Source organism: Lactuca serriola, chromosome 4, assembly GCF_051521515.1.
Source record: "Lactuca serriola cultivar US96UC23 chromosome 4, Lser_US96UC23_V15, whole genome shotgun sequence".
NCBI classification, from domain to species: Eukaryota; Viridiplantae; Streptophyta; class Magnoliopsida; order Asterales; family Asteraceae; genus Lactuca; species Lactuca serriola.
In genome coordinates this window covers 376,334,630-376,361,440 of record NC_136411.1, presented here as the reverse complement: position 1 = coordinate 376,361,440, position 26,811 = coordinate 376,334,630, and the positions used below count along the sequence as shown (strand labels likewise).

Sequence of the window (26,811 nt, the reverse complement as noted above, 5' to 3'; positions counted from 1 at the left end):
AACAAACAATGGTTGAAGTTGATGAAAATATAAAATCAACACATAATATTCAATTAATGGATGGTAGTTATTTTGGGAGCTAAGATAAACATGCTCTAGCTCAGTTAGTTTTGATTGTTTTAATCATCTGATCATGTAAAAAAGATTGTCTTAAAAGTTATTAAATAAAGTTTCTTAATGATTGATTACATAGATTAATTGAATATGTATTTAACAATTTGCTTGGATACTGGCGGTATCTGGTGACATTCTTCATCACCAGCTCTTTCTTTTGTTAATAACCAAGTGTGAGACCGTGTAATATACCGATGTTTTCTAAAAAAAATTAAAATATTTTGTTAAACATCACATGTTTAATGGTAAAAAAACCAAAAATTTGGTTCAACTTTGGTTTTAGTAATCAATTCATTCTCACATCTAAGTGTTAACAAACTTTTGCCCATCAAACAAAATAATCAGGGCCGGCCCAGGTACCTGGGCGGCTTGGGCTATGGCCCAGGGCATCAATATTGAGGGGCATAAATTCAGGCCAAATAATATCAATAAATATATATAAAAAGTCTGCCCAAATTTGATTTTCTTGGATCCCAAATGTCTCTTGCAGCAGGAAAGGAAAAGACGTTAGGCGGCTAACAAAAAAATTACGATGGGGATATATCACTGATAATGGCGTATGACAAAAGACGAGGAGTCGAGACCTAGGGGAGAGAAATCAGAAAAATCCTTTTGTTGGAAACAAATTGATGATTATGTCGTTTCTCCTCCCCCCTCCCCCATCGATTGACATTACAGACATCAATCTATTTTTTTTTAACATTAGCTCTATTTTCATGATTTTATCATTAGTTTCGTATAGTTCAAAATCAAAATTCTCATCTCAGCATCTCTTTCTCTGATATCCTTTGCGTTTTTTAATTTTCTAGAGGAGTGAAAGACGAGTTAGCATCTGATTCACAATCTCTCTAAGGTATATAATTTCTAATTACTAATTTTTATGAATTGTTGCCCTGTTAGTAATTTCTACAAGGCATCTAACTTCTAATTTTTGGTTTGTTTTGAACACCACTTTTTAGTTTTCAGAGCACTTCTGTTTTGGTTGTTAATTATTGAAAATGAATTTTCACTTGGGGTATTTTGCACTTGGAGGTGTCATGATGCTTTGTTTTTAAGTTTGGTGGTATTTAGATTTATACATTGACACGGTGAAGTTACAAGTTAGTTGTTGCTCCTGGTATCTATGGGTTGTTTACAAATTGGTTAATGGTTATTCCTGGTAATACTCAGAGTTTATTGGTTCAAAGTTTGTTAACTTTTGTTGTTGTGTTCACAAGTTGCTATATTGGATATGTCTATTGTTGGGGGTTTTCTTTATGTTGTTTACATGATTTGATTGTTTTTAGTTCTTCCTTATGGCTGATATCTTCTACGGATGCGGTTGTTTTCTGTTTGCTTTTGGTTTAATTGTCTTGAGTTCCCTGTTTCTGTGTTGCTTTTGCAATGATGTATATGTTTCCAAATGTTTGTTTGTATATAAGATTATGTTGATTGTATTTGTTATTGTACCATCCTCATAAAAGAGTGTTTCAAAGTTGAAGTCATTTATGATGTACAAAGACATAAGAGAGACTGAAAGGTGACAATTTTTAGCACTTAATGTTATTTTTTGCAAGTGTGAGATAGAATAACTTGTATTGTTGCTTCAAGAATGCGATAAGACAGTGTTTTAAGCTAAGTTTGTATATGTTAGTTTGTGTACATATGAGCCTTAAAATAAAAGGTTTTGTTACATTGTTAGCTTTCTAATTTATATTTCTCTTAAAGGTTCGAAGTAGATCAACACCATTAAAATAGGGCATTGTTATGCCATTTTGCCCGGGGCATGAAAAACCATTAGACCGGCCCTGAAAATAATTATTTAAAGGTAAAAATTAAAATCTTCTTTAAGATAATAATTTGGTTTTAGTAATTGATCCTTACCTTATCCACTTGAGTACGTTAACTTTGGCTGGAGTCGACTCTTAGCATTTTAATCTCAATCAAACAAAAGTGATATAAGAAGGTAATAATTGGTTAGCACAAAACAAGTCAGAATATGCATACCTTTCTTTCAGTATCTATCTACTTTTCTACAAGTCTGCGGGTGCTCAACAGCGAGAAGCTATACTCCCTGGTTAAGTGAAATCCAAAATGAGAAATGACTTTTGAAACATTTGTCAAGGCCTGATCTAGGTCCTTTGGTCTCTCTAGGTTCTAGGTTCATTGGTATGAGAAAACAATTAGTAAAACTTTATTATACATAATATTACTTTCATATCAGTACAAAATCAAATTAAACAAGCATTTTAGTACAAAATCAGATTCATCCCACTAATGGGTCATTCACATTGACAGGTTAAAAGAACTCAAGAGAAATCAAATCAGGGTGGAGATTCACATGTCAAGAAATAAATCGAGCGCCTGAAAGCTGATAAGTGAGAACTGAAATGGTATTTACCCCTGGTGCGTTCGTGAGATGCGAGAAATAAAAAAAAGAGTCAAAATCAAGGGAGTTGTGTTCCTTGCGTCCTCTTCCTCGTCGTCGCTAACACCTGCAAAGTGAAGTGAGGATCGACGAGGTATATGGTTGTTAACGGTTTATTTGCGAATAGGGCCCATAATTTTATTGGGTCCCAAACTTTAGTCATATTTTAATACTAAGTTATGTATATGGCCCAAGACAATAGATTAAATCAATTGGAAAATTGCCATTGCCCATACCTACAAAACACCCTTGTGCGGAAAAAAGAGGTAATCGATCATTTCATATTTCCTTCGTTCTCTCGATAATCACAAAAATCGAGGTGGACAGGAAATCAAGGTAGAAAGGAAGTGTTGTGATTCGAAGGGCTGTGTAAATGAGTATCATGTAAACAAAGGGGTGAAGTTTCATAAGGAATGTGAGTATTTAGGATTGGGAAGTTATTAAGATTAGACAAAAATATGCGCATTGAGGTTATTAGAGCTAAGATCGAACCCATCTTAGTTAAGGAATTGAATTAATAAATTAGGTTGTGCTAGAGAACTCATGTTATGACCATAATTTGTATTTGTTAACCCAATCTTACATAAGCTCCAATATTATTCAACAACTGATTATGTGTTAAATTATGTGTGACCATACATAGATCTACATGAATTAATTGATATTAGTAAATTTAGAATTGAATTACTAATAATGTTTTAATTGGTAACCAACAAGATTAGTTGTAATTAATTTATAAACCATTGAGGGAAAGTGAATTCGAACTAATAGAAGTGTTTTTTTATTGATTGAATTGTGTTAAGAAATTAAGTTCATCTAAACTTACAAAATTAGATACAACCAATACTTTGCTAAGAAATTAGGTTAACTTAATAGTAGGTAAATTAATTAGTTAAAACCATTCCTTGTGATCGACACCCGACTTACCCAAACTATTCTATAATTTGACTAGGTACACAGCCTAGGTGCATTTTAGTTAGTTAAGTTAGTTATGTTATAAATTTAAAATTAGTAGATACTTTTGTGCACATCAGCCACAACCACCATTATTCTCGGGCCACTACCAAATTGTCGTCCCTCACATCTTCGGAATGAAACATACCATGGACGCCGATGCTTCATTCTCCCCAACGTTTTTTATGTAAACTTATTTTTAGTTTTTCTACTGCTCAAATGAAGTGAACTCATAGTGTTAGTTTTGTGTGTTTTCTTGATAGGCAAAACTAAAACTCTTTGGAACATTTAGCCCTGAAACAACCACCATCACTCATGTGTGTTTTTAAATAAACCAAATTCTTTGAGTTTTCTTCTTTGTTAGTGTTCTTACGTACTTACTTTTGTGAATTACCATGCAAATACATATTTTCACTAATTGTAGGAGGATTATCGGGAAGAAAGTTGAAAAATGGTTATTGGGAAGAAAGTTGTCGATTATTGGCTTCGATGGATTTGCATGTGTGATTAAAAGCACAACTGTATGGTGCACATACTTAAATTTTTTTTTTCTTTATTTTTTTGAATATTCTTTTACTCTTTTGTGAATGTGAATACTGATGAATATAAGTTTGTCCAACTGAGTAGGCTTAATTGAATTGGAGCTTAGGCATGGGGCAATACGAGCTAGTGAAACAATTGTCAAAGAGACAGTAAAAGAAACACATTTTTAGAGTTTGCCCAGTATCTGTTTGTTTGTTTTAAGTCCTCAATTGTCTCAAAGTGAATCTATTTAACCATATTATTTGGTTTCAAAACGAATATGGAATTATATATTTTATTTAGTTTTAAATTTATGATTTACCTTTTAAGTTGGTCGTTATGTCTTTTGGCAGGAGCACTTCAGCAGCCAAACACAAGTATGCATTCCATGGTAAGAAGACGTAGTGATCACATTGTAAAAGGAGATTGAAAGCCTATGGTGATGATAGAAACAATGACTTGGTCTTAAAGTAACTCATAAGGTTGTAGGATTCGATTTTCATTTGGATGAGATGATTTTGACCTGCAAATGGACAAAACATTTTATGTTTCGCATCATTAAGCCCTAATGGAAGTGTACTTTTAAGTTCTTTTTTTGTCTATTGTGAATATTAAGGTCTGATGCTTAATGTCGATGTCAAAAAATGTATTATTTTTTTTGTAGCAAGTCAGGTCTGATGCAGTTGTAAAAAATGCTTTTTGTTTAGGGCTAATGTTTTTTGTTATTGTTTAAATGACTTAATTGAGGTCTGATTTTTATTGGTTTTTTTTGTTGTTGTTTAATGTCTATGTGTGAAGCGATTAGTTGCACAGCCTCGGTATGCTTGGGATGGTGAAACACATCACAGGTTTGGAAAAATTATTGAGATAGGAAATGATGGTCTCCTGATAATTGAAATTCCAAACAATGGCAAGATGATCCTTCTGACTTGGAAAATTAGCGGACTTTAAGGTAAATCAACAAACACATCTTTCATAGTGTGTTAAGGGGATTTCATTTTCTTGAAAAATTATGACTTATAAGCGAATTATCTTATATGTAATGACAGGTTGGAGATTGGTTGAGAGTTAAGGCTTCTGTGTCCTCACCTAAATACAGGTGGGAGGACATATTCAGGAATAGTATCAGGTTTAGAGGAAGATGGTGACATGGGAATTGCCTTATGCTTAAGAAGGCTCTAATATTCTAACTTTTTTTTCATGGATATTTTAGAAACTTATCATCGATGAGGCTTTTGGTGGAAATACAAAAGTGAACTGCACACACAAATCTTATGGTAGCCTTGGGCTATAGAGTAAAAGAGTAGAAACATTTACTAAAATTTACTAAACCATTTATAAAGAATTTGGTTCATATGATTTATTAGTTTCTTTCTTTTTAATTTTTATTTCATGGATTAATGTTTATTTCTCTTTTCAGGTATGTGTCAATCAAAATGATGTTGATCTTCACAGTGGACCATGCTTATTGGTGAAAGATACAAGTTATATGCATTTGAAACATAGTTGGAAGCCTTTCCTAATTGGATACCATATCCGGACGGTTTTGCCCCTAATGTTTTTGGTCCCTGATGTTGATGTTAGGGTTGGTTAATTTCATTCTTTTGTTGCTTTGCCTCTCTCAATTGGACACCATTTGAGACATTTGTGCCTCAGATGGAGAGCATGATAAACATATGTCCTTTTAAATGGTGTTGTGTTCCTTGTTATACAAAATAATAGTTCTTAAATAATTTTTTTTTAAAATCTTTTTGTATTTTGTCGAACCTCTTTCCTGTTAAAAAAACGTATTTATATAGTAATTTAAGGATTGCTCATGCTGTTACCACTTCAACCATTTAATTTCTTAAGTGATGTATATCATCAAAATGAACAAAAGAAAATAGAATTTACATGCATTTTGGTGTAATTCTTCAATCACTAAAATAAAGGTTTTTTTTAATCTTTTAACTATTTAGGCTATAAAAAAGTTTACTTTTAAAATAATGGAATAAATCTAAAACATTAATGGCAAAAAAAATTAATAGTTAATGTAATAAATGCAAAATATTGTTGATTTAATTAAAATATGATAGATGGTAACATAATACATCTTGTATATCATTAAAAATGAAAGGTTCATTGTTTTGTAAATGTTTTCTAAACATTTATTGCACGGTAGTAATAATCCACTCTTGAAACTAATTTTCAAAAAAAAAAAAAACAATTCGCAACCGTGGTTTAGACTACTTAATTATTTATGCTTTAGAACCAGATTTACCAAAAGAATACTATTCACTTAAACGAAATTTTTTACCATCCACCACCTGCCGAAAGGAATCTAATAGCTAAAAGTAAACTATTCTCATAGGCCACTTATATAACAATATATTTCCGTCAAAATGAAATAATTCATCGAAAACAAGATAACTCATAACCCTCCCCCCCCCCCCTATTCACACCTGTCGCTTAGCGCGGGTAAACGACTAGCATATATATATATATATATATATATATATATATATATATATATATATATATATTCATCGCTAGGGTCTTTTCCTAACGATAATCACCTACATCGCATAGACAATACTATTTCAGAGATTTCTCCCCCACACCACAAGAAAAAGCCAAAATAACTATAGAAAAATTCTATAGTTAAACATAATTAGAGATGGAATTTGCTATGCAACCATTCTATAGCAAAATTTTCTGTTAGTAAAGGTTTGTTACGGAATCCGTAGGACCTTCGCAACTGAATTTGCAACAAACTTATTCCGTAGCAAAATAGCTATGAACTATACCTGTAGCAATGTTGTAGCAAATTAACTACAATTTTTTCCATAGCAAGTCTATAGGAAATGAACTACGACCCGATCCGTAGTTAATTCGTTGCAAGTTAACTACAAACTAATTTCCATAGAAAATCCACTGCCGATAATAAATTAGCAAATATTCCATATTGAATTTATGACGACATAATTCCGTAGTAAATATTTCGTAGTAAATTTACTACGGTTACTTCCGTAGAAAACTTACTATAATACACTTCTGTTGCAAATATTTCATAGTAAATTTGTAGTAACTTTGTAAAAATATCAATAGCCAAAAATGGTGACATCATTAGTTCAAATACATACAAAAATGAATGAATTTTATTTCCAAAGCAAATTATAACAAAATCAACATTATGTAATTGTAATAATAATTTATCAAAATTATTGTAGAAATCCTATGCTAAATACTAACAAACATTTCTAAGTTACCGAAAATATTGTTTGCTGGTAAAAAATATCACTGGAAAATAAAGGTTGCCACAAAAGAAGACCATTCTTTGCGAATTTCATCAGTATCAACATCCGTGTATCCATCTTTGCCACCCCCAACATGAGAAAAAAATTATATTGCACTATAAAGAGGGAAAGAGCATAAAAAATCATAGGATATTTAGAAAAAAAATGTTAGTGAGTTGACATCATATACTACCCATCAATTTTGAAAAATAAACATAGAACAATCATTTTAATTTGTTTTTTATTAGAGCATTGTATTTTCAAATAAATGAAAGTACATTGTTGTTTCTTGCATGCATGTAACCTACTGTTTCAATTATATAATTTGTCAAAGCATGCTACCTTACATGTTATACTTTGTTAAATTCTTGAAATTAGAGGAATGTAATAAAATAAAGACAAACTTGCAAAAATGGTCCCTGTGGTATGTATTTTTTTGGAGGGTTTTAGTCCAAACCTCGACTTTTTTTTTTGGCTTGGTGGTCATTTTGAGCTAGTTTTTTTTGCAAATTTGGTCCCTTGGTAAACTGAAATGACTTTAATACCCTTGGGTATTTATTTTCTATTTCTAAATTCATTTTTTTAAAGTTTTAATAGTTATTTATTCATTTTAATAATTAAAAAATGAAAGGGACTCTCTCTCTCTCTCTCTCTCACACACACACACACACATGGTCTTCTTCTTCTTCTTCTTTTTCTTCTTCAAGAAAACCCACATCTCCATTAACACCGAAAGTCATCTCAGCCTCCGCCACCATCGGCGACAACTGCTCATACATACACACACGAGACAACCTCTATACACTTGATTGATTCCTCCTTTACCAATAATATGGAAACACTATGGGTTGGAGAAGAAGAACATGGATTGGAGGTGGGTTTTTTTTTTCTTTACACACACACACGCAGAAAGAGAGAGAGAGAGAGAGAGAGAGAGAGAGAGAGAGAGAGAGAGAGAGAGAGAGAGAGAGAGAGAGAGAGAGAAAGTGAGGCCCTTCTTAATTTATTAATTATTAAAATAAATATATTAGTATTAGATTTAAAAAGAAATGAAAGAAAAATGAAAAATAAATAACCCAAGGGTATTATAGTCATTTTACTATTCAGATGGACCAAAAACGCAATGAAACTAGCTCAAAAGGACTATGAAGCCAAAAAAGTCGGGGTTTGGACTAAAATCCTAAAAAAATGCATACCACAGGAACCATTTTTGTAATTTTGTCTAAACGATATCAGAAGAAAAAAGAAGCAAAAGCTGACAAAATTTAAAAGCTTTTAGCAGCTTTGACAACACAATGAATAGGCCTAAAAACTAACAACGTTTAAACATCAAATGGACATATAACTAGATACGTGCCTTAAAGATGAGATTGTTGAGAGGTGGGCTCTTATACCTGACACATGGGAGATTGTGAGTGCAGGTTTTAGGTGATGACCGACTTCCATCTCTAAGGCAGCGACCTGAGGAGCGGTTAGGGCTTCCTAGTTTGTACTCTTTAATTTTGTTTTCTCAATTTTTGTGGCTATTATGATAAAAGTTTAGATAGAGAGGAAATTGTGGGTTTTTTTTTTAGATTAGAAATTTCAAAAATTTTATATTTTGTTCGATGGTTGTTATGTTTTGATTTATAAATTTAGATTATGTTTTGTTTGGTTAAAAGAATTTTAAGCAATTCCCTCTCATTCTCTCAAGATATGGACACATTGTCTTCTATTTTTTTAATATTAAAATTTTGGTATACGAAAAGAGGATTTGGAGTATTTTGAGTGCATCATACACTTTCATATTCAAGAAAACTGCTCCATTGTAACGACACAAGTAAGTAGGGAGCTCAGATATAGCGTCACATGAGTATATTTTAAACAGTTAACACTAATTTAATGATTCTAAAGCAATAATATTAACATTGTACTACATAATCGGGCACATGAATATCAGATGCGTTCAAACATTTCAAATTATCCAACCAATACAATCATCAGTAAATTCCAAGTGTATTCAAGGTTTTTTTTTTTTTTTTTTTTTTTTTTTTTTTTTTTTTTTACAAATGGTGAAACTTTTATTTGAAACCAGGTATTTGTTTATGCAGGTATAGGATCACTATAAATCCGTAGAACCACAAAATGATTTTATCTGATCATTCATTGGATGAACTGGAGTTGGAAAAATAAAACATTAACAATAACACTCAACATTTAGGAAGCAACATATGGATGGGAAATAACGAAAGGAAGAAAAGCAACACTCAAAATGCATTACCTAATGCTCTATTGGATGGTAATTCAGTTTTATGAGGCAAAAAAAGGTTTGTTGTTCTGTTCCTTATGTTATCAAGCCTAGAAATGATGTTTTTATCATGTTTTTTTGGAACAATTATGAATCACAGTTGTCAGCACTCTGTTTGCAAGAAATGTGGAGTAATTTGGAGAATAAAACACGGAGAAGGAGCTATTCGCGTTATGAAGACATTCTACAAATTGAAGATGACATTTGGGGAACAAAACATAGAGAATGAGGTTAACAAAATGCTTTCTTATGCAATCGAACTTTTTAAAGGGTATATTTGTCATTTTCCGTATGCTATCTCATTCTCCTTTATTTGTACATTCCATCAGACGAGTTTGAAGCTAATATGGGTTTTTTACTGAGCAGGAGGATACAGGCTCCAGAAGTGAGGGCAGATCAACAAAGGTAACATTTTTGTTTTCATTATACCTTTCATCAACCACTCATTTAGCTATTGTAATATAAAACTATTGAATGACTTTTTATTTTATTATCTTTTACTTTAAAAATAAAAAATAAAAGTTACTGATTTAGCATGACATGGGTATTAGTTAATAAAAAGAAAAAAAATTAAATGATGATGCTTTTAACCATTGAAAACTGAAAATGGTTGTATTGAAAGCTTAGATGATTTGTTGTCTTATGTAGAGTAGAGTGGAGTGGAAAAGAATTGAAGGGAATAAATTTAGACGAGACCCTTTTCCAGATTTTAAACAATAGATGCTAAAACGTTATAATTATATTATTGATATATACAAATTAATTGGATAGATAGATAGATTTTCTCCCATTAACAGGACAACCTAAATTTCAAATAACCAGTTATGAATGCCAATATATTAGAAATTAAATATACTATATATCCGTCCAGTTAATTTATTTAGTTTGTTATACATAAAAATACATTAAAAAACAACGATTTTGACTATTTTAACCAATGTTATAGAAATCAGGATTAATCGTGTATTAATCATTTGACATTCTCCAACAGATTATGATTATGGGTTTTTGACGAAAATTGATCAATTTCGGTCAACAACAGATGTGGCGGTCAACGACGGTCTCCCAAAGTCTAAATTAGTCAATGGTCAAAGATGGTCAAAATTAATAAAAAAGGCTTCAAAATGATCTTAACCCTAATTCTTGTCTTATTCCAATATTCCGTCCGCTGTTTTCTTTGCTTTCTCTATTAAACAAGAAGCGTGCCTACCAGCGACGCACAAAGCATACACCGGCGACACGCACACCGGAAGCCGATGCCCAGCATACTCCGGCGACACGTGAAGTATTAAACGCAAGTTGATATGTGAAGTCTATCCTTTGTTGGTACATTCTTGTTGATCGTTTTCTTTTCTAGCTATAACATGATTTCTGACATTTGATCTCGGAAGTCGAAAATTAGATTTATGTGTGAAAGGATAATGTATCTCAATTCATATTTGGATAATTTAAGGAATATTATCTGTTATGAGAGTAATTTGTCCCGAATTTTGTAATTGGTCGTGTGGAGCTGTAACATTGTGAATATTTCTGGTTCCAGTTCCATCTCTATTTTGCAACATTATTTTTGTTAATTTTGTGTGATTTCATTCCCCAACTGAGAGAGAAATAGAGATACAGAAAGCAAAAGATGGTTGTAATAATCTTGTTTAACCTTGTTCTCTCTCAAGTTGGAAGGAACAAAGTATTCTGTTTTAGGTATTAGTTCGTCTACAGGATCAACTGCAGTACAAGAGAATCTTAATCGCAAACAGCTCACCGATTTATGTTTTAAAAAACAGACAAGATTAGATGAAAAGAGGATTTATAAAATATGTTAAGATCGATAAGGGTAGATGTGTAATTGTTGTGTTTTTGTTGCAGGTCTAACACAATCGGTGTCTTTAAAACGATCAACTTCTCAAGTAACAAGTGAAGGATTGCAGCATCTAAAGCCATTCAAGAAGTTAAAATCTCTGAGATTAGTGTCCATTAAAGTGACTGCAAATGATATAAAACAACTCCAAGAATTTGACCTTCAAATCTGGTAACCCTTTGTCTTAAGTAAGCATTCATGGATTTACTTGATTACTTTATTATTATCTCTTTATGGTAAAATTCTCTTTTGCAGTCATAGTTCTCATGTTCTTGTAGAATTATAGAGACCTCAAGGTTTCTAATATTGTTAAAAATGATGAGTTTTCCAGTTTATAGATTTCCAAAAAAAAAAGGTAAAATACAAAGAGATGAAACGCACATCACCATTTTAGCAAGCAAATGAGTTTTATTTCATCTCAAGTTTGGATTTCGGGTGGTTTTTTTGGTATTTTAATCTCTTGCTTCGTATTTACATCTTTCAAAGAATATTTCTGTCAGTTACTATTAAATTTAGTTAAGTATTGGTTGATGAAAAACAAGTTGCACATAATAAAAATAAAAGTAAATTGTTATTTATTGCATTTAGCCAAATCTTGAGCTATAAATAAATTCATTTTTATGGTTTGTAACCATATTATAATTAAAAATATTAAAAATTGTAAACAATGTTTAATATAAAGACAACGTAGATAACAACAAAATATATTATATTGTTTTTTTTTTTCATTTTAAATGTTCTAATTAAGAAAAAGAAAAAAAAAAGGTACTGATGACCAAATTGATCAAACCAATGCAAAAATGGTCAAAATGATCAAATTGAAAATAGTCATTTTCACTAAAATATTCTACTTTGTGTTTTCAGTTTTCGTATCACCGTCCAAAATCACAATTTCAAGCTCAATGTCGATTCCAAGTTGTGTTAACTGTAGAATTTATCTTAATTGCTAAACGGTCAGGGTTAACATTCTCTTTACAGTCAAAATCCCTAAATCCCTGGTATCTGCAAGTTTTTCCACCCATAAGATCGCGTTGAAAAAATATATTAATAACATTTTGTATAAAAGAAAAAAAAATATACCTATAAAAGAACGTTAAAAAACATATTGGCCAAAATCAATATCCTTTGTTTTATCTTTGATGGGTTTTCTACTGTCCCTTGACTCGTTATGAAAATTAGATCCTTTGCAACTAAAAAAATTATGATATATTATAAACAAAACCTTTACATATTATTTATTAACAAAAATACTTACTTCCCGTCATTGACAATAGCCCGAGCACCAACTTTTTTTATTATAATTGTATTTTCCGTTTTCTGATAGTGTAGGTCACCACTAAGAGTTGAAGTTGTGTCTGAAATCTCATTTCTACATAAATTAAATATTAGACAAATTTAAATACAAAAATATCAAATAAATAAAAAAAATAAAAAAAAATGGAATTACTTGCATGATCCTAAATAGTTCAAAACTGTCTCTATAAAATAGCTTTGCAGTGATTTTTTTTTGCTACAAATAAAAAGAATGTATGAGAAATGACAGCAAGACGGTTAGACAAATTAGGATGAAGCTATGAGAAAAGTGCAAGATGAACAAGGAATCAACAAGTAGCAAGGGCATAGGAAGAGATGAGGGTCATGCAAAAAGATGCTAGAGATGAAAACAAAGATGCTAGAGATGTTGAAGAAGTTGGACCAACTCTGTATTGAAATTGAATCTTATCGACTAACTTTCATCCATGTTGCTAACCCTAGATGAGATTCAATACAGAGTTAGTTCATTCAACATCTCTAGCATCTTTGTTTTCGTCTCTAGCATCTCTTTGCATGACCCTCATCTTTTCCTGTGCTGTTGTTGCTTGTTGATTCATTGTTCATCTTGTACCTTTCTTATAGTTTCCTCCTAAGTTGTCTAACCGTCTAGCTGTATACATTCTTTTTGTTTGCAGCAAAAAAATCTCTACGAAGCTATTTGATAGAGACAGTTTTGAACTATTTAGGATCGCCTAAAGTAAATTCTGTTTTTTATTTGTTTTTTAATTTTTTTGATATTTTTGTATTTAAATTTGTCTAATGTTTAATTTATTTAGAAATGAGATTTTGGACACAACTTCAACTCTTACTAGTGTAGGGGTGACCTACACTGTCAGAAGACGGAAAATGCAATTATAATAACAAAGTTGTTGCTGGTGCTATTGTCAACCTGGGGAAGTAAGTATTTTTGTTAATAAATAATATGTAAAAGTTTTGTTTATATCATAATTTTTTTTAGTTGCAAATGATCTCATTTTCATAACGGGTCATGAGACAACATAAAATCCAAGGTTCTAAAAAGCTCGCCATGGCTCCGCCATGGCGCGCCACGACTCCAAGGCTTGTACATGCCGCCGAGCTTAGCCAAAACGCCGCCTTAACTAATATATGTGTATAAAAATGAATAATAGTTGAAAATACATATAAAAATATTAATTATATAGAAAATTGCCGCGTTAAGTCATGCCTTACAAACGTCGTGACTCGCCAAGGCTCGGAAAAGCTTGAGGCTTGACATTGCCGCCAAGTCACGCCTTATGTTATTTAGAACCTTGATAAAATCCATCAAAGATAAAACAAAGGGCATTGCTTTTGGCCAATATGTTTTTTAAATGTATTTTTGTAGGTATAGTTTTTTTATATAAAATGTTATTAATAAGTTTTTTCAATGTGAAGTGGATGCTAACGCTGTCCGTTCAGCAATTAAGATAAATTTTGCAGTTGAGACAACTTGGAATCGAAATTGAGCTTGAAGTTGTTATTTTGGACAGTGATACGAAAATTGAAGACACAAAGTAGAAGATTTTAATGAAAATGACTATCGTGGTCAATTTGATCATTTTGACCTTTTTTGTATTGTTTTAGTCATCCGTATCTTTTTTTGTTTTCCTTAATTTGGACCATTTAAAATGAAAGAAAAAAAACAATATGATATGTTTTTGTTGTTATTTATGCTGTCTTTATATTAAACATTATTTACTCTTTTTTATATTTTTAAGTATAATATACTTATAAACCATAAAAATGGAAGTATGTTGTTATTTATTGCATATAGCTTAAGATTTGGCTAAAGGTAATAAATAACAATTTTATTGGTAGGGTCTTCTCCTTGATTGTTTTTTTATGAGGTATGAATGTACAATTCTTCTCATATATAATCTTATTGTTACATTTTACTAAAAACGACCTTTTGCATTTACCCATGTCATGTATATGCAATTACATTCATCTGGAGATTATATGATGAGAGGAACTATCCAAATAAATGGTCAGGTAGGGTCATGTTTTGGACCATTTTGCTTTTGTTTTTTTTTATTTTTTAAATTTTATCTTAAATCTGCCATTTCTTCTCCAGTTAGCTTTATTTTATTTGCTTGTGGATTTATATATGCTTTCTCTTTTGTGTTGTTTACATTTACAGGTTATGTGATGGGTTCTGGGGGAATATGAAACTACACATTTTTAATATTCAGCCTCTTACATTGGTGGGCAGTTATTTGATGTGGCAAAAAACACATCCAAATGATGATGTTGTTAAGGTATTTTTTGTTGACAAGGTGCTTTGTTTTCTTTTATTGGCATCTTTTTGCTGCAATTTATATGCTTCGGTTTAGCATATTAAGAGCATATGAATACTTCCCTACATATTTATTTCTTATGTCTGTTTTAATTTTGTTGTCCTAATTATGATAATTATTTCCATATCCCCATGATGAAATATTTAGTAATCTGAATATGTACATGTTATTGCAAATGTGGTGCTCTTATAAGCATAAGGTAGAGGAATCACAATTTCACAACTACATGTCAGGCTGATAATAGGCATTCTGAGGGATAATACATTTATCTATCATATCGTATGGAAGTCTGCCTTTTATTGTATTTAAAATCAGGATTCTTATAATTGTAGTTTATCCATTCATTGTTGTTGCAAAGCTGGATTTGCAAAATCTAACGATGGGTTCTTTTTCATAAATAAGTTTGTATATTGCAGCCTTTTCCTAGATTCTAGGCTATGGTTAAACTTTATACGAGTTGCCTAGCATAACTAACATTTAAGTGATATGCTAAAAAAGCATATCATTTTTGTGTGTATGAAAAAAAATGCTGTGTTGAATTAACTTCGTTTCTCTATTTTCTCTTTAGGGATCTATTAAACTATTTGTGTGCATTCCCTATATCACTAAAACAAAAACAAACAAGGTTGAAGCTGATGAAAATATAAAATCAACACATAATATTCAATTAGTGGATGGTAGTTATTTTGGGAGCTAAGATAAACATGCTCTAGCTCAGTTAGTTTTGATTGGTTTAATCATCCGATCATGTAAAAAAGATTGTCTTAAAAGTTATTAAGTAAAGTTTCTTAACGATTGATTACAGAGATTAATTGAATATGTATTTAACAATTTGCTTGGATGCAGGCGGTATCTGGTGACATTCTTCATCACCAGCTCTTTCTTTTGTTAATAACTAAGTGTGAAACCGTGTAATACATCGGTATTTTCTAAACAAAATTAATATATTTTGTTAAACATTACATGTTTAATACTCCATCCGTCCCAAAATTATTGTCCACAGATAAAAAACACATATTAAGAAAACATTAATTACCATTAATTTTATATAATAAAATGACAATTTTGTCTTTACTTTGCATTTAATGTTTTATTAAATGCTTAGTTGGTCAAGTAATAATGGAGTATTTTGGTAAAAATGCTATTTATTTTTAGAATTAGACTATTATTTTAAGACAAACCAAAAAGGAAAGATGGACTATAATTTTGGGACAGAGGGAGTGATATACAAAACTGAATTTTGAAAGAATATCAATATTGGTTGTGAATGAACCAATTTTTGCAAAGACAAAATTCACGATAATTTGCTGAAACCTTGCAAGTCTAGGGTGACAAATGTCTTCTTCTCAGAAACCGACGTCTGACGAACGTCAAGACGGACGTTCTCGTCATATTAGTATGGTTATAACGACTTACATAGAGAACACCAACACAATAAATTTACAAAACACACATACTCTACTCATGATACGAAGTACGAACTATACAATCACTATTTTACGATTAATTTTCACCACTCAGGTCTTAAGGTTAAGACCACACTTTTTCATTTAACAGAAAATACATGATTTTCTGGGAATCTCTCTTTATACACTATCAACAAGAACACACATGCTTTAATACGAGATTTGAAACAAAACTCGTAAATTATTTTTACAGAAAATATCGGATTTTCTGGAGTTACAAACTAATAAAAAGCTTTTTATATAAACTTGCTTATGAACTCACCAACATTTTATATGTTAACGCTTTCCAAAATAACTTGTAATCTCAGGAGCTCGTTAAAACAGGTTGGCAGCTAAGGAATGTGGATATTTGCTGTATTTTTGTTCTCACCATACTTGATATTTTTGCACAAACACAATGATGTAAACTATGTTGGTTGTTATATTTTATGTATGGTGATGATGATGTCTGTGTTTCATTTATATACACTTGTTATGATATTACAAAATGAAGTCACCCTCCCTCGGATGTTTCGCTGTCTGGTTCGGGGGTGTGACAACCTTCCTCAGAAGATTCTTAATGGTTATCTTCCACATCATTATGCTCAAAACTCATCAAGGAAAAGATGTGGAAGATGACCATTAAGAATCTTCTGAAGATGACCATTAGAACATTCCTATGGTGTACATGCAACCCTAATGATTTGGATCTAGGTTTTTCTCAAATTATACCTGCAAATAATTAATCCAAAGCATAAACCCTAAAACTAGCATGTTATAATTGAAATTCTCAAACATAATAAAGATTAGAAGAATACCTTTTCCTTGTAGCTAGTATATCTTGACCTTCAAGAGCTTAGTGTTTTAATTGTTGCACCTCTAATGAGTCACAAACACCAGGTAGCAATTAAGGTAGCAATTGAGGAATATGGGAGAGAGATAAGAGGCTCCAAATTTCGGCTAGGGTTCTCTAAGAAAGCATAGGACTCGAATTTGGGAGCAAGACGGTTCCTTTTATAGTTGAGGCTCCTAGGGTTATCAAATTGGAAACCCTAATTCCCTTGCTTAGGCCGTAAGCAACATATGGATCCCTATATGGAAGCCTTGGACGAAAATTCTACAGACTCACCATAGATTTTCGTCTATCCTATACCAATAGGATTCATTAGCCCAAACTACAACTATTACTGATTTACATAATCAGTCCCCATTAATTTAATCTCTCTTTTGATCACTAAATTAATTTCAAATTAATTCTTGATCAATACTAATTAAATAATATGATTTCTCAATTAATATATTATTCTTATAATATATTAATAAATCATAATTAACCTCTTTCTCTATTATTCATCATATCAAATTGTTATGATGAAGGTAACCCAAAAGGATCATGCTATTATCGGGTCAAGTACATACCAATTATAGTTATCGGTTTAGACACCTAACCCAACAGTCTCCTATTTGGATAAGTCTACTAAATTGAACACATCAATTTAGTCCAGGCTTGACCAAGCGTTTCAGTGGTCATCACTAAATTATCGAGGGACCCACAAATATCGCTTTTATCCCTCTTAGGGTAAAAGGAACGGATAAAATTCGACTCATATTCTTGCTCAATTTACTCGTCAAATCACACACAACAATACGTTTTATAACACCAATAATGTGCCATTGGAGAGAGGCATGCATAACATCAAAAGGGGCTGAATCGGAAAAGAGATCTGAAGAAGTGGCCAGCTGAGGAGGAGGCGGAAGGTGAGGAGGCATAAGTAGACGAGATAGTGGAAGAAGCTGGTGAATGGGCTCTAGTTTAGTGCCATCCGACTGTTTTATTATTTAGGCGGCGAAGAGAATAAACGGAAAAATAAGGAACATAATAACGGCACCTCCGACGACTATTAGAGAAGGTCGTCAGAGGTGGAGGGTGGCGGCTACATGTTGTGGTCAGAAGTAAAGTTTTAACCTAGACTCTGATACGATATAAGATAATAGATTGTTTTTATTGATAAATACTAAGGTTAAACCTCATATAAATATGGTTACATAAGAGACTTAATCTAAACTCTAAAGACTTGGGCCTAAACCCTAATCACTAACACTCTTCTTATTTTTCTCTTTGTAGTCTTGTAGACGATTGCCTAACCACATGTGTTTCTCTCTCTACTCATGTACCAGACTGAGATGTAGAATAATCCATGCCATGATTTGTTGGTTCCGAGTGTGAGGGCTCGCTTAATTTGAAATGGACCTGTACCAAGATTAAGGCAGGGCTGAACTCACACAACTTCTCGGCATGTTAAAGTACATCTAGCTATCTACTTTGTCCATGTATTTACTGACAACCCCCTCGAATTTTATTAGTTTCAATTCATGGATCTGCAACGCTTTCGCTCCACCTTTTGGTAATCTACGTTCCACTACTTATCACATTTTATTGTTGAAGTGCTACTTCAATTTTATTTAGGAACCCCGATTATATTCTTGGGTTATTTTGGTTTCATAGTGACATAGTGTTATTTCTAAAACAACATATTGAATGTTTTGTTGACTAACATTTGGAAAGAAGAGTCTCACTAGATGACGCAACACTAAAAGTAAGTTTAAGATGGTGTCTGTTAAAATTAATTAAACTTAATTTTAGTTATAAACATTTGATTAGGATCTTGACATGTCAACGGTTTTAAACAATATGCATTTGCAGTTATACCTGCCTAAAAGTAGAATATGAGCTTTCTTTCATTTGATAAAAGAGAAAAATGGAAATGGAAATCGCAACAGAGATGATGGATATGAAGAAGAATAGATGATATGCTTGCAATTTGCAAGTTACAAGTAGTAGTCGAGGTTTATGCATAATTACCTGTTTAACTATTACACAGGTGGATAGTGCTTCGACAAAGCTAGAGAGCACAACGTGAACAAAAAAACTAGAACTTGAGGACACCTTGAATCTTGCTCTCAATAAAAGAAAGGTAACATATTTTAGATGATGATCATATGAAACTGTGTAACAAACAAAATATGTTTATATCAAACATGACATGTTATTAGTGGTGAGGAAAGTAAATTGGTATATTACCATCTTTGACACAAATTTCATTTCCCACCATTTACATGTGTAATTTGGACACATCATTTTATCTCATGAATAAAATTGTTTTTTTCTCTTAAGGTTTCTGCTGTTGGAACTTGCTTCGGTTACTTGTTCCTTAGGACATCATTTTTCTACAGGTTTGTTTATTAAACAAAGATTTAATCACCACTTCCATTTTATTTTCTGGCCCAAAAATTACGAAAAAAAAAATTCTAATTTATATCTATCGGACCACCTTCAACAGAATAAAGGGTTAACACCTATTTTAGCACTTGTTTGAGTATTGGTATTCTACATTGATCAATTCTTAACTTGATGTGGCTTCATACTTTAGTTTCCAACTTTTGTATTTAAATTTTGAGATGAATTGCAGGCAGTTTTTTGAAGGATTCAATTAATTGGGTATGAGAGGGATTTGTGGGTGATTAAGAAGTACACTGTGTTCACTTGAGTCAAAAGGATAGAAAAGTAAGAAAGAAAGTTATTATCTTATTTGGGTTCTTGAGTTCAAGAGAAAGTAAAGAAAAATTAACAAATTTTCATCATCTTCTCTAGAATTTTGTACTTTCTATTACGGCCATGTACTTTATTTTTTCTTATCAAGTCACCGTAGCTTTAAAAGCCTATCTGGTTATAGCATTGTACTTTTGTTTTATTCTTAGTAAATGAAGTTTTAATTAAGTATTCATAAACAACTAGCCATTCCTAAATGGGTCTATCAACTGAATCATTCATTAGATTACATTAATGGATCCTAATCTTTTTTTATATGTTGAGTTACAAATATATGAATATGGTCTAGAATAAGTGACAACCCATTCATAGGCATAAAATGAACCTATATCATAAGTTGCTTTACATGTAAATTTCAAACAAAATATATTTTATTATTTTCCATTTCGGTTTTTTTAGTTGTGGTTTTCTCACCGATCTTTACATTTTAGGGTTTTTTATTTTTTATTTTTTATTTTTTATTTTTTTATTTTATTTTATTTTATGAACCATGCTAACAAATTCTATAGGAAATAAGTAATAATGTTTTACAAGGCATTACAAAATAGAAAATTTGCAAGTTTCATATTAGTCCCTTATAGAGTATGCAATGATTGTCTGCCCTTATCTGTGTTGGAGGTATTTATAAGTTAATAAAAGTGATTGGAAAGATTCTAGACACCTTTATTTAGTATCTTTTTATTACATTTCAAGACCATTTTAACATAATTTCTTTGGATGGTAATTTTTCTAGTTTTTAATTGGGAAAATGACTTACGAGAGTAATCATCTTTATCGTTTTGTTCAAATTTAGGTAATTTTTTTTTGTTTTTGTATACATTTGACCATTTAACTTGTTATATATGTTCACATATTGCCAATGTCACCGGCTATAGCAGGTGACAATGCTAACACGTGAACAAAATAACAAGTTAAATGGTTAAATGTGTACGAAAAAAAGAAAGTTGCATAAATGTGAACAAAACGAAAAGTTAATTACCCTGATAAATGATTTTCCTCACTTTTAATAGCGATTTTATTTTTCATATTTGTTTTTATTATTTTTTTTCAAACGTTATTTTTAAAATATTCATAATTTCCTAAATATTAATTAAATATTGATCAATTTTAAACTTTAATTTTTAATTAATAAATACCTTGATAAGTCATTATAAACTTTTAAATATTGATCAATTCTTTTCAAACAAAAAGTTATTATCCTGATAAGTCATTATAATTTTTTTTTAATACAACGTTCTAAACTAGTATTTAATAAAAATATTTTAAAATGTTATAAAAATATTAAACTATCATACAAAATCTATGAAACACTTTAAAAATATTGTAAAAGAAAGTTTAAAAATATATGTATGAAAGTTATAAAAACAATTGTATGAAAATGTAAAAAAAAAAAAAGTTAAATACTTGTAAGAAAATTTTAAAACATTTATAGAATATTTGGTTTAAAGAAATGTGTATTAAAAATTATATGAAAAAACAAAGAAGTAAAAAAAAAGTTTTAAACAAAGATTTAAAACATTGTATTAGAAAATTCGTAGAAAAAAAATATCATAAAAATGTATAAATTAAAAAAAAAAACTATTCACATATAAACAACTTTCTTTTTTGTATACATTTGACCATTTAACTTATTAAATGTATTCATATATTACCATTGTCACATGCTATAGTAGGTGACAATGTTAACAAGCTGCAAGTGGGCAACGGTAACCATCTGTCTATTTCTCATACTGGTTCATCTACTTTACCTAATCTCAAATTACCAAATGTGCTTATTGTGCCTGAACTTACTAAAAATCTTCTCAGTGTGTCAAAATTAACAGAAGACAATGATGTCTTTATGGAGTTTTGGCCTAAACATTGTTATGTTAAGTCATTTCAGGGACAAACTCTACTCCGCGGGGATAAAAAGGGAGGTCTATATCGAGTTCCACATCACAATGTTCATTCGCCAAAAGCGTTTCATTCAAGTCGTATTTCTTTGCATGGATGGCATAGGAGACTTGCCCATCCTCACGAGTCCATTCTGCGTAGATTAGTTTCAACATTTCATCTTCCTGGTTCAACAAATAAATTTCCTAATGTTTGTGATTCCTGTCAATTAGGAAAGAGTCACAGGTTGCATCTTCCAACCTCTCATGTTGCATCTTCCAAACCTTTTGAATTAATTTATTCTGATGTTTGGGGACCTTCTCTAGTTTTTTCATTGAATGGGCATAGATATTTTGTGTTATTTTTGGATGATTGCACCAAGTTTGTTTGGATTTATTTTTTGTCACACAAATCACACGTTTATTCCACATTTCTTACGTTTAAAACAATGATCAAAACTCAATTCTCGTGTGACATAAAAAGTGTACAAAGTGATTGGGGAGGGGAATACCGAAATGTGTCCAAATTTCTTAATACTCATGGTATTGAACATCGTGTGTCATGTCCCTACACCCAAGAACAAAATGGAGCCATCGAAAGACGAAATCGTATTATTGTTGAAAAAGGTCTCACTCTTTTAGCGCAATCATCACTTCCTCAAAATTTTTTTAGGAACATGCCTTTAAAACCGCAACTTACTTACACAATCGTACCATTACCCCGGTTCTTTTGTATGAGTCTCCATATCAAAAGTTGTATCAAAACATTCCCGATTATGAGTTTTTAAAAACTTTCGGTTGTCTTTGTTACCCCTATTTACGTCCATACAATCAACACATAATTGATTTTAGATCAAAGTCATGTGTCTTTCTTGCTTATAGTGCTTCTCACAAAGGCTATATTTGTTATCATCCACCCACTTCAAAAATTTATATATCTTGTCACGTTGTTTTTGATGAAGATATATTTCCTTTTCACTCCTTACAAACCGAGACCAATAAAAGTCAATCCATTCCACCTACAAACTCACCCAATGTCATCGCTACCATATACTCACCTCCCATTATTCCATCAGCCCCATCCAAAAATGCTACTAAAATATCCCCTATCAATAGCTCACGTATCACGCCTCCACCAAGCCCAAATAACTTCAGCCCAACTACATCTAAACCATCCGTCCAACACAACTCACCACCTACCCATCTGCTGCCGCCCACTTCTCAAAGTCCATCTAACTCTCAAATAAATAACACCCCAATATCTAACCCTACGCCATCTCCCCCATCTCAAAATCCCACTGTCTCCTCACGAGCTCCAACTACCATATTTCGACAATCTGAAATCAGTCAACATACCATGGTCACTCGAGCTCGCACAAACTCCTTTAAACCAAAATCGTTTCACACTCAACTCTCTTCACCCACTGTTGAACCTCGTCTTTTTTCTCAAGCTGTCAAGCACAAATGTTGGCAAGATGCGATGAAAGTAGAGTATGATGCGCTCATGAGAAATAACACTTGGTTACTTGTTAATTGTCCCACTAACTCTAACATTATTGGTTGTAAGTGGGTTTACAGGGTCAAGAAGCGATCAGATGGTACCATTGAGAGACACAAGGAACGACTAGTGGCTCAGGGATTCAGTCAGGAAGCAGGTGTTGATTATTTCGATACCTTCAACCCAGTAATTAAACCGACAACTATTCGTCTTGTTTTGTCTATTGCTCTTTCTCATGGATGGAAGATTCGACAATTGGACATCAACAATGCGTTCCTAAATGGTGATTTGTCCGAAGAAGTTTACATGAAACAACCTAAGGGATTTGAAGACCCACAACGACCTACACATGTCTGTCATTTACATAAAGCTTTGTATGGTCTTAAGCAGGCACCTAGAGCCTGGTTTACGAAACTTAAAACCTATCTCGTATTAACAGGTTTTCGTGCATGCCAATCTGATACGTCCCTATTTGTCAAAATCACACCAAAGTCAAAACTATATGTCCTAGTATATGTTGATGACTTGATAATTACAGGAACAAATGATCAAGAACTTCAGATGTTTGTGTCAAACTTAAATCAAGCTTTCTCGCTCAAAGATCTTGGCGACTTACATTTCTTTCTTGGCTTGAAAATTCAAAAGTCAAAGACGGGTATCACTCTATCACAACAGTCCTACATCTCAGACATTATTACTAAAAGCAACATGTCACTCTCCTCACCAATGACCACTCCAGCCGATCCTTACAGTCATCTCACAAAATTAGGAGATCCATTCGATGACCCAAAACTCTACCGTCAAATTGTTGGATCGCTTCAATATGCAACTATAACCAGACCAGACATCGCATACTCGGTTAACCGTGTATGCCAATTCATGCATCATCCAACAATACGTCATTGGCAAGCTGTAAAAAGAATTCTATGCTATTTAAATGGTACAATTACACACTTTTTACATTTCAAACCTACAAATGCCAAAGCTCTACATGCCTTCTCCGATTCCGGCTGGAATTCCGATCACGATGACAGTCGATCTCAATATGGTTTCGTCATTTTTCATGGTTCAAACTTAATCAGTTGGACTTCGCGCAAACAACGAGTTGTTGCTCGCTCAAGCACGGAGGCAGAATATAGATCGTTAGCATACACAACTGCTGAACTGTTGTGGCTTAAACAACTAATCTCTGATCTTCAAGTGCCAATTACAGGTCCTCCGTTACTTCTTTGTGATAATGCAGGAGCAATCTTCATGACCAAGAACCCGATAATTAGCACACGCTCCAAACACATTGCATTGGATTTTCATTTTATACGAGAACAAGTTGAAGCTGGACAACTAAAAATCTGTCATGTCTCCTCTAAAGATCAACTTGCTGATTAGTTTACCAAACCGTTAGCCAAGGACAGAATTGTGTTTCTTCGTTCCAAGCTACAAGTTCATCCGACTCTTGAGCTTGCCGGGGGATAATAGCCAAAGTATATTTTCATACGTGTAAATTGTTGTATTTGATTTAGTCTATTAGGCAACTCCCGTAGAGTAGGAATAGGAGATCTTATCTCTTTTCAGTTTACTATCTTCCTGTATTTAAATCAATGTACTCATCACAAATCAATATACGATTCAATTGAATTACCATACTTACAAGTCAAACATTACTTATATCAAGCTATTGATCGAGTAATGTTTGAACAAATTATGGACAGAAAAACGACCAAGGCGGTCCGGGATTCCATGAAACAAAGGTTCGCAGGCAACGGAAAGGTAAAGAGATCTATGTTGCGAAAGCTTCGAAGGGACTTTGAAGGTCTGGAGATGAAGAAAAATGAAATGATTCTTGAATATTTTGGAAGAGTGCTGACAATTTCAAATCAGATAAGGAGTAATGGAGAGCAAATAGGCAATGTTAAAATTGTTAAAAAAATTCTCAGAACTCTAACAAACAAATTCATGTATGTGGTGGTCTTGATTGAAGAATCAAGGAACGTGGAGGAGATATCTATAGAAGAACTGCAGAGTACATTGGTGGTTCATGAACAAAAGTTCAAGAAAGTGGAGAAAGATGAAGATCAAGCATTAAGAGTGGAATCTAGCTTCAATCCAAATAGTCATGGAAGAGGAAGAGGGCGTAGTAACAACAGAGATAGAGGATGAGGTACGGGAAGACTATCCTTCAACAAGGAAACGATACAAGGCTACAATGGCCACAAACTGGGACATTACCCTTATGAATGTCCTCTCTCAAAGGAAGAAAACTATGTTGGCTTTGAAGAGAATGAGGAGGTTATGCTTATGTCTGAGACAAACATGGAGGATACTACTTTCATGGCATATACACCTGAAGAGAGCAAAGGTATGATGTGGTTCCTAGATTCTGGTTGTTCTAACCACATGTGTGGCAATAGAGACAGGTTCATTAACCTTGATCTAGAATTCACAAGCTCTGTCAAATCAGGAAACAATTCTCGAATGAAGGTGGTTGAAAAAGGCAATGTGAAACTATTTCTAAATGGAGCAACCTACGTTATCAATGATGCGTATCATGTTCTGGACCTTAAGAACAATCTTCTTAGCATAGGACAACTTCAACCAAAGGGTTTGTCCTTTTTATTCTAGGTGGATGTGTGCAAGGTATTTCACCAAGAGAAACATATAATATTTCAAAGCTGGATGAGCACAAATCGAATGTTTCCAATTTGTGAAGAACAGAAGTTGTCACAAATCAAAAAATAGATAGATGCATGTATATTAGTGACGAGGACAATGCTAAATTATGGCAAGAACGAATGGGTCATCTTAGCAGTACATGTATGGAGACACTCTAAAAGAAGGTTATGGTGAGTCATTTACACCGTTTTTCTATCAACAAATTTGTGTGTGAAAACTGTATAATAGGAAAAAAGACTAAACCAGCCATTCCAAAGACTAGCAATTGGTGAGCAAAGCAGATTTTGGAGCTGGTTCATTCTGACATTTGTGGGCCAATAACACCAGCATCACAAACCAGTAACAAGTATTATTTTGAGCTTTATTGATTATTATAGCCGAAAAAGTTAGGTATATATGTTATCATAGAAATATCAAGCCCTTGATAGCTTTAAAAAATACAAAAATAAGGTAGAAACTAAGACAGGAAAGAAAGTTAAGGCTCTCCGCACAGATCGTGGTGGTGAATATTTGTCTAATGACTTCAAGAAGTTTTGTGTGAAGCATGGGATTAGAAGACAAATCACAACTAGCTTCTCTCCTCAACAAAACAGAGTCGTTGAGTGGAAAAATCAAATTGTTATCAACATGGTGGTGTCAATGAGATCCTCAAAGTATATGCCAAAGAAATTCTATGGAGAAGTAATGATGTG

General features: G+C 32.4%; 1 protein-coding gene and 2 long non-coding RNA genes across 10 annotated transcripts; all 3 read left to right on the top strand.

The window, feature by feature from the left end:
- Window positions 1-571: 571 nt before the first annotated feature.
- On the top strand, window positions 572-5,743 carry LOC145097744 (uncharacterized). 3 transcript variants are annotated; one of them, XR_013704485.1, is made up of 6 exons: window positions 572-967; window positions 2,392-2,615; window positions 4,351-4,388; window positions 4,796-4,949; window positions 5,047-5,274; window positions 5,418-5,743. It is a non-coding gene; the product is annotated as an uncharacterized LOC145097744 (long non-coding RNA). The 3 variants fall into 3 exon arrangements; XR_013704484.1 differs by adding an exon at window positions 1,822-1,921 and having other exon boundaries at window positions 5,047-5,743; XR_013704483.1 differs by having other exon boundaries at window positions 5,047-5,743.
- A 4,974-nt stretch (window positions 5,744-10,717) lies between these two features.
- On the top strand, window positions 10,718-19,831 carry LOC145097742 (uncharacterized). Of its 6 annotated transcripts, XR_013704481.1 has the most exons (6): window positions 10,718-10,885; window positions 11,423-11,585; window positions 14,547-14,720; window positions 14,869-14,986; window positions 19,353-19,445; window positions 19,646-19,831. It is a non-coding gene; the product is annotated as an uncharacterized LOC145097742 (long non-coding RNA). The 6 variants fall into 6 exon arrangements; XR_013704478.1 differs by lacking the exons at window positions 19,353-19,445; window positions 19,646-19,831 and adding an exon at window positions 16,800-16,933; XR_013704479.1 differs by lacking the exons at window positions 19,353-19,445; window positions 19,646-19,831 and adding an exon at window positions 15,872-16,793.
- Window positions 19,832-25,150: 5,319 nt separating this feature from the next.
- LOC145099792 (uncharacterized) lies at window positions 25,151-25,606 on the top strand. Its single transcript, XM_079037298.1, has one exon. The coding sequence runs from the start codon at window positions 25,151-25,153 to the stop codon at window positions 25,604-25,606; it is 456 nt and encodes a 151-aa protein (XP_078893424.1).
- Window positions 25,607-26,811: the final 1,205 nt, after the last annotated feature.

Bases quoted from the DNA above. Each gene is read 5' to 3' on its own strand.
- LOC145099792 (XM_079037298.1), top strand. From the start codon at position 25,151: ATGGACAGAAAAACGACCAAGGCGGTCCGGGATTCCATGAAACAAAGG.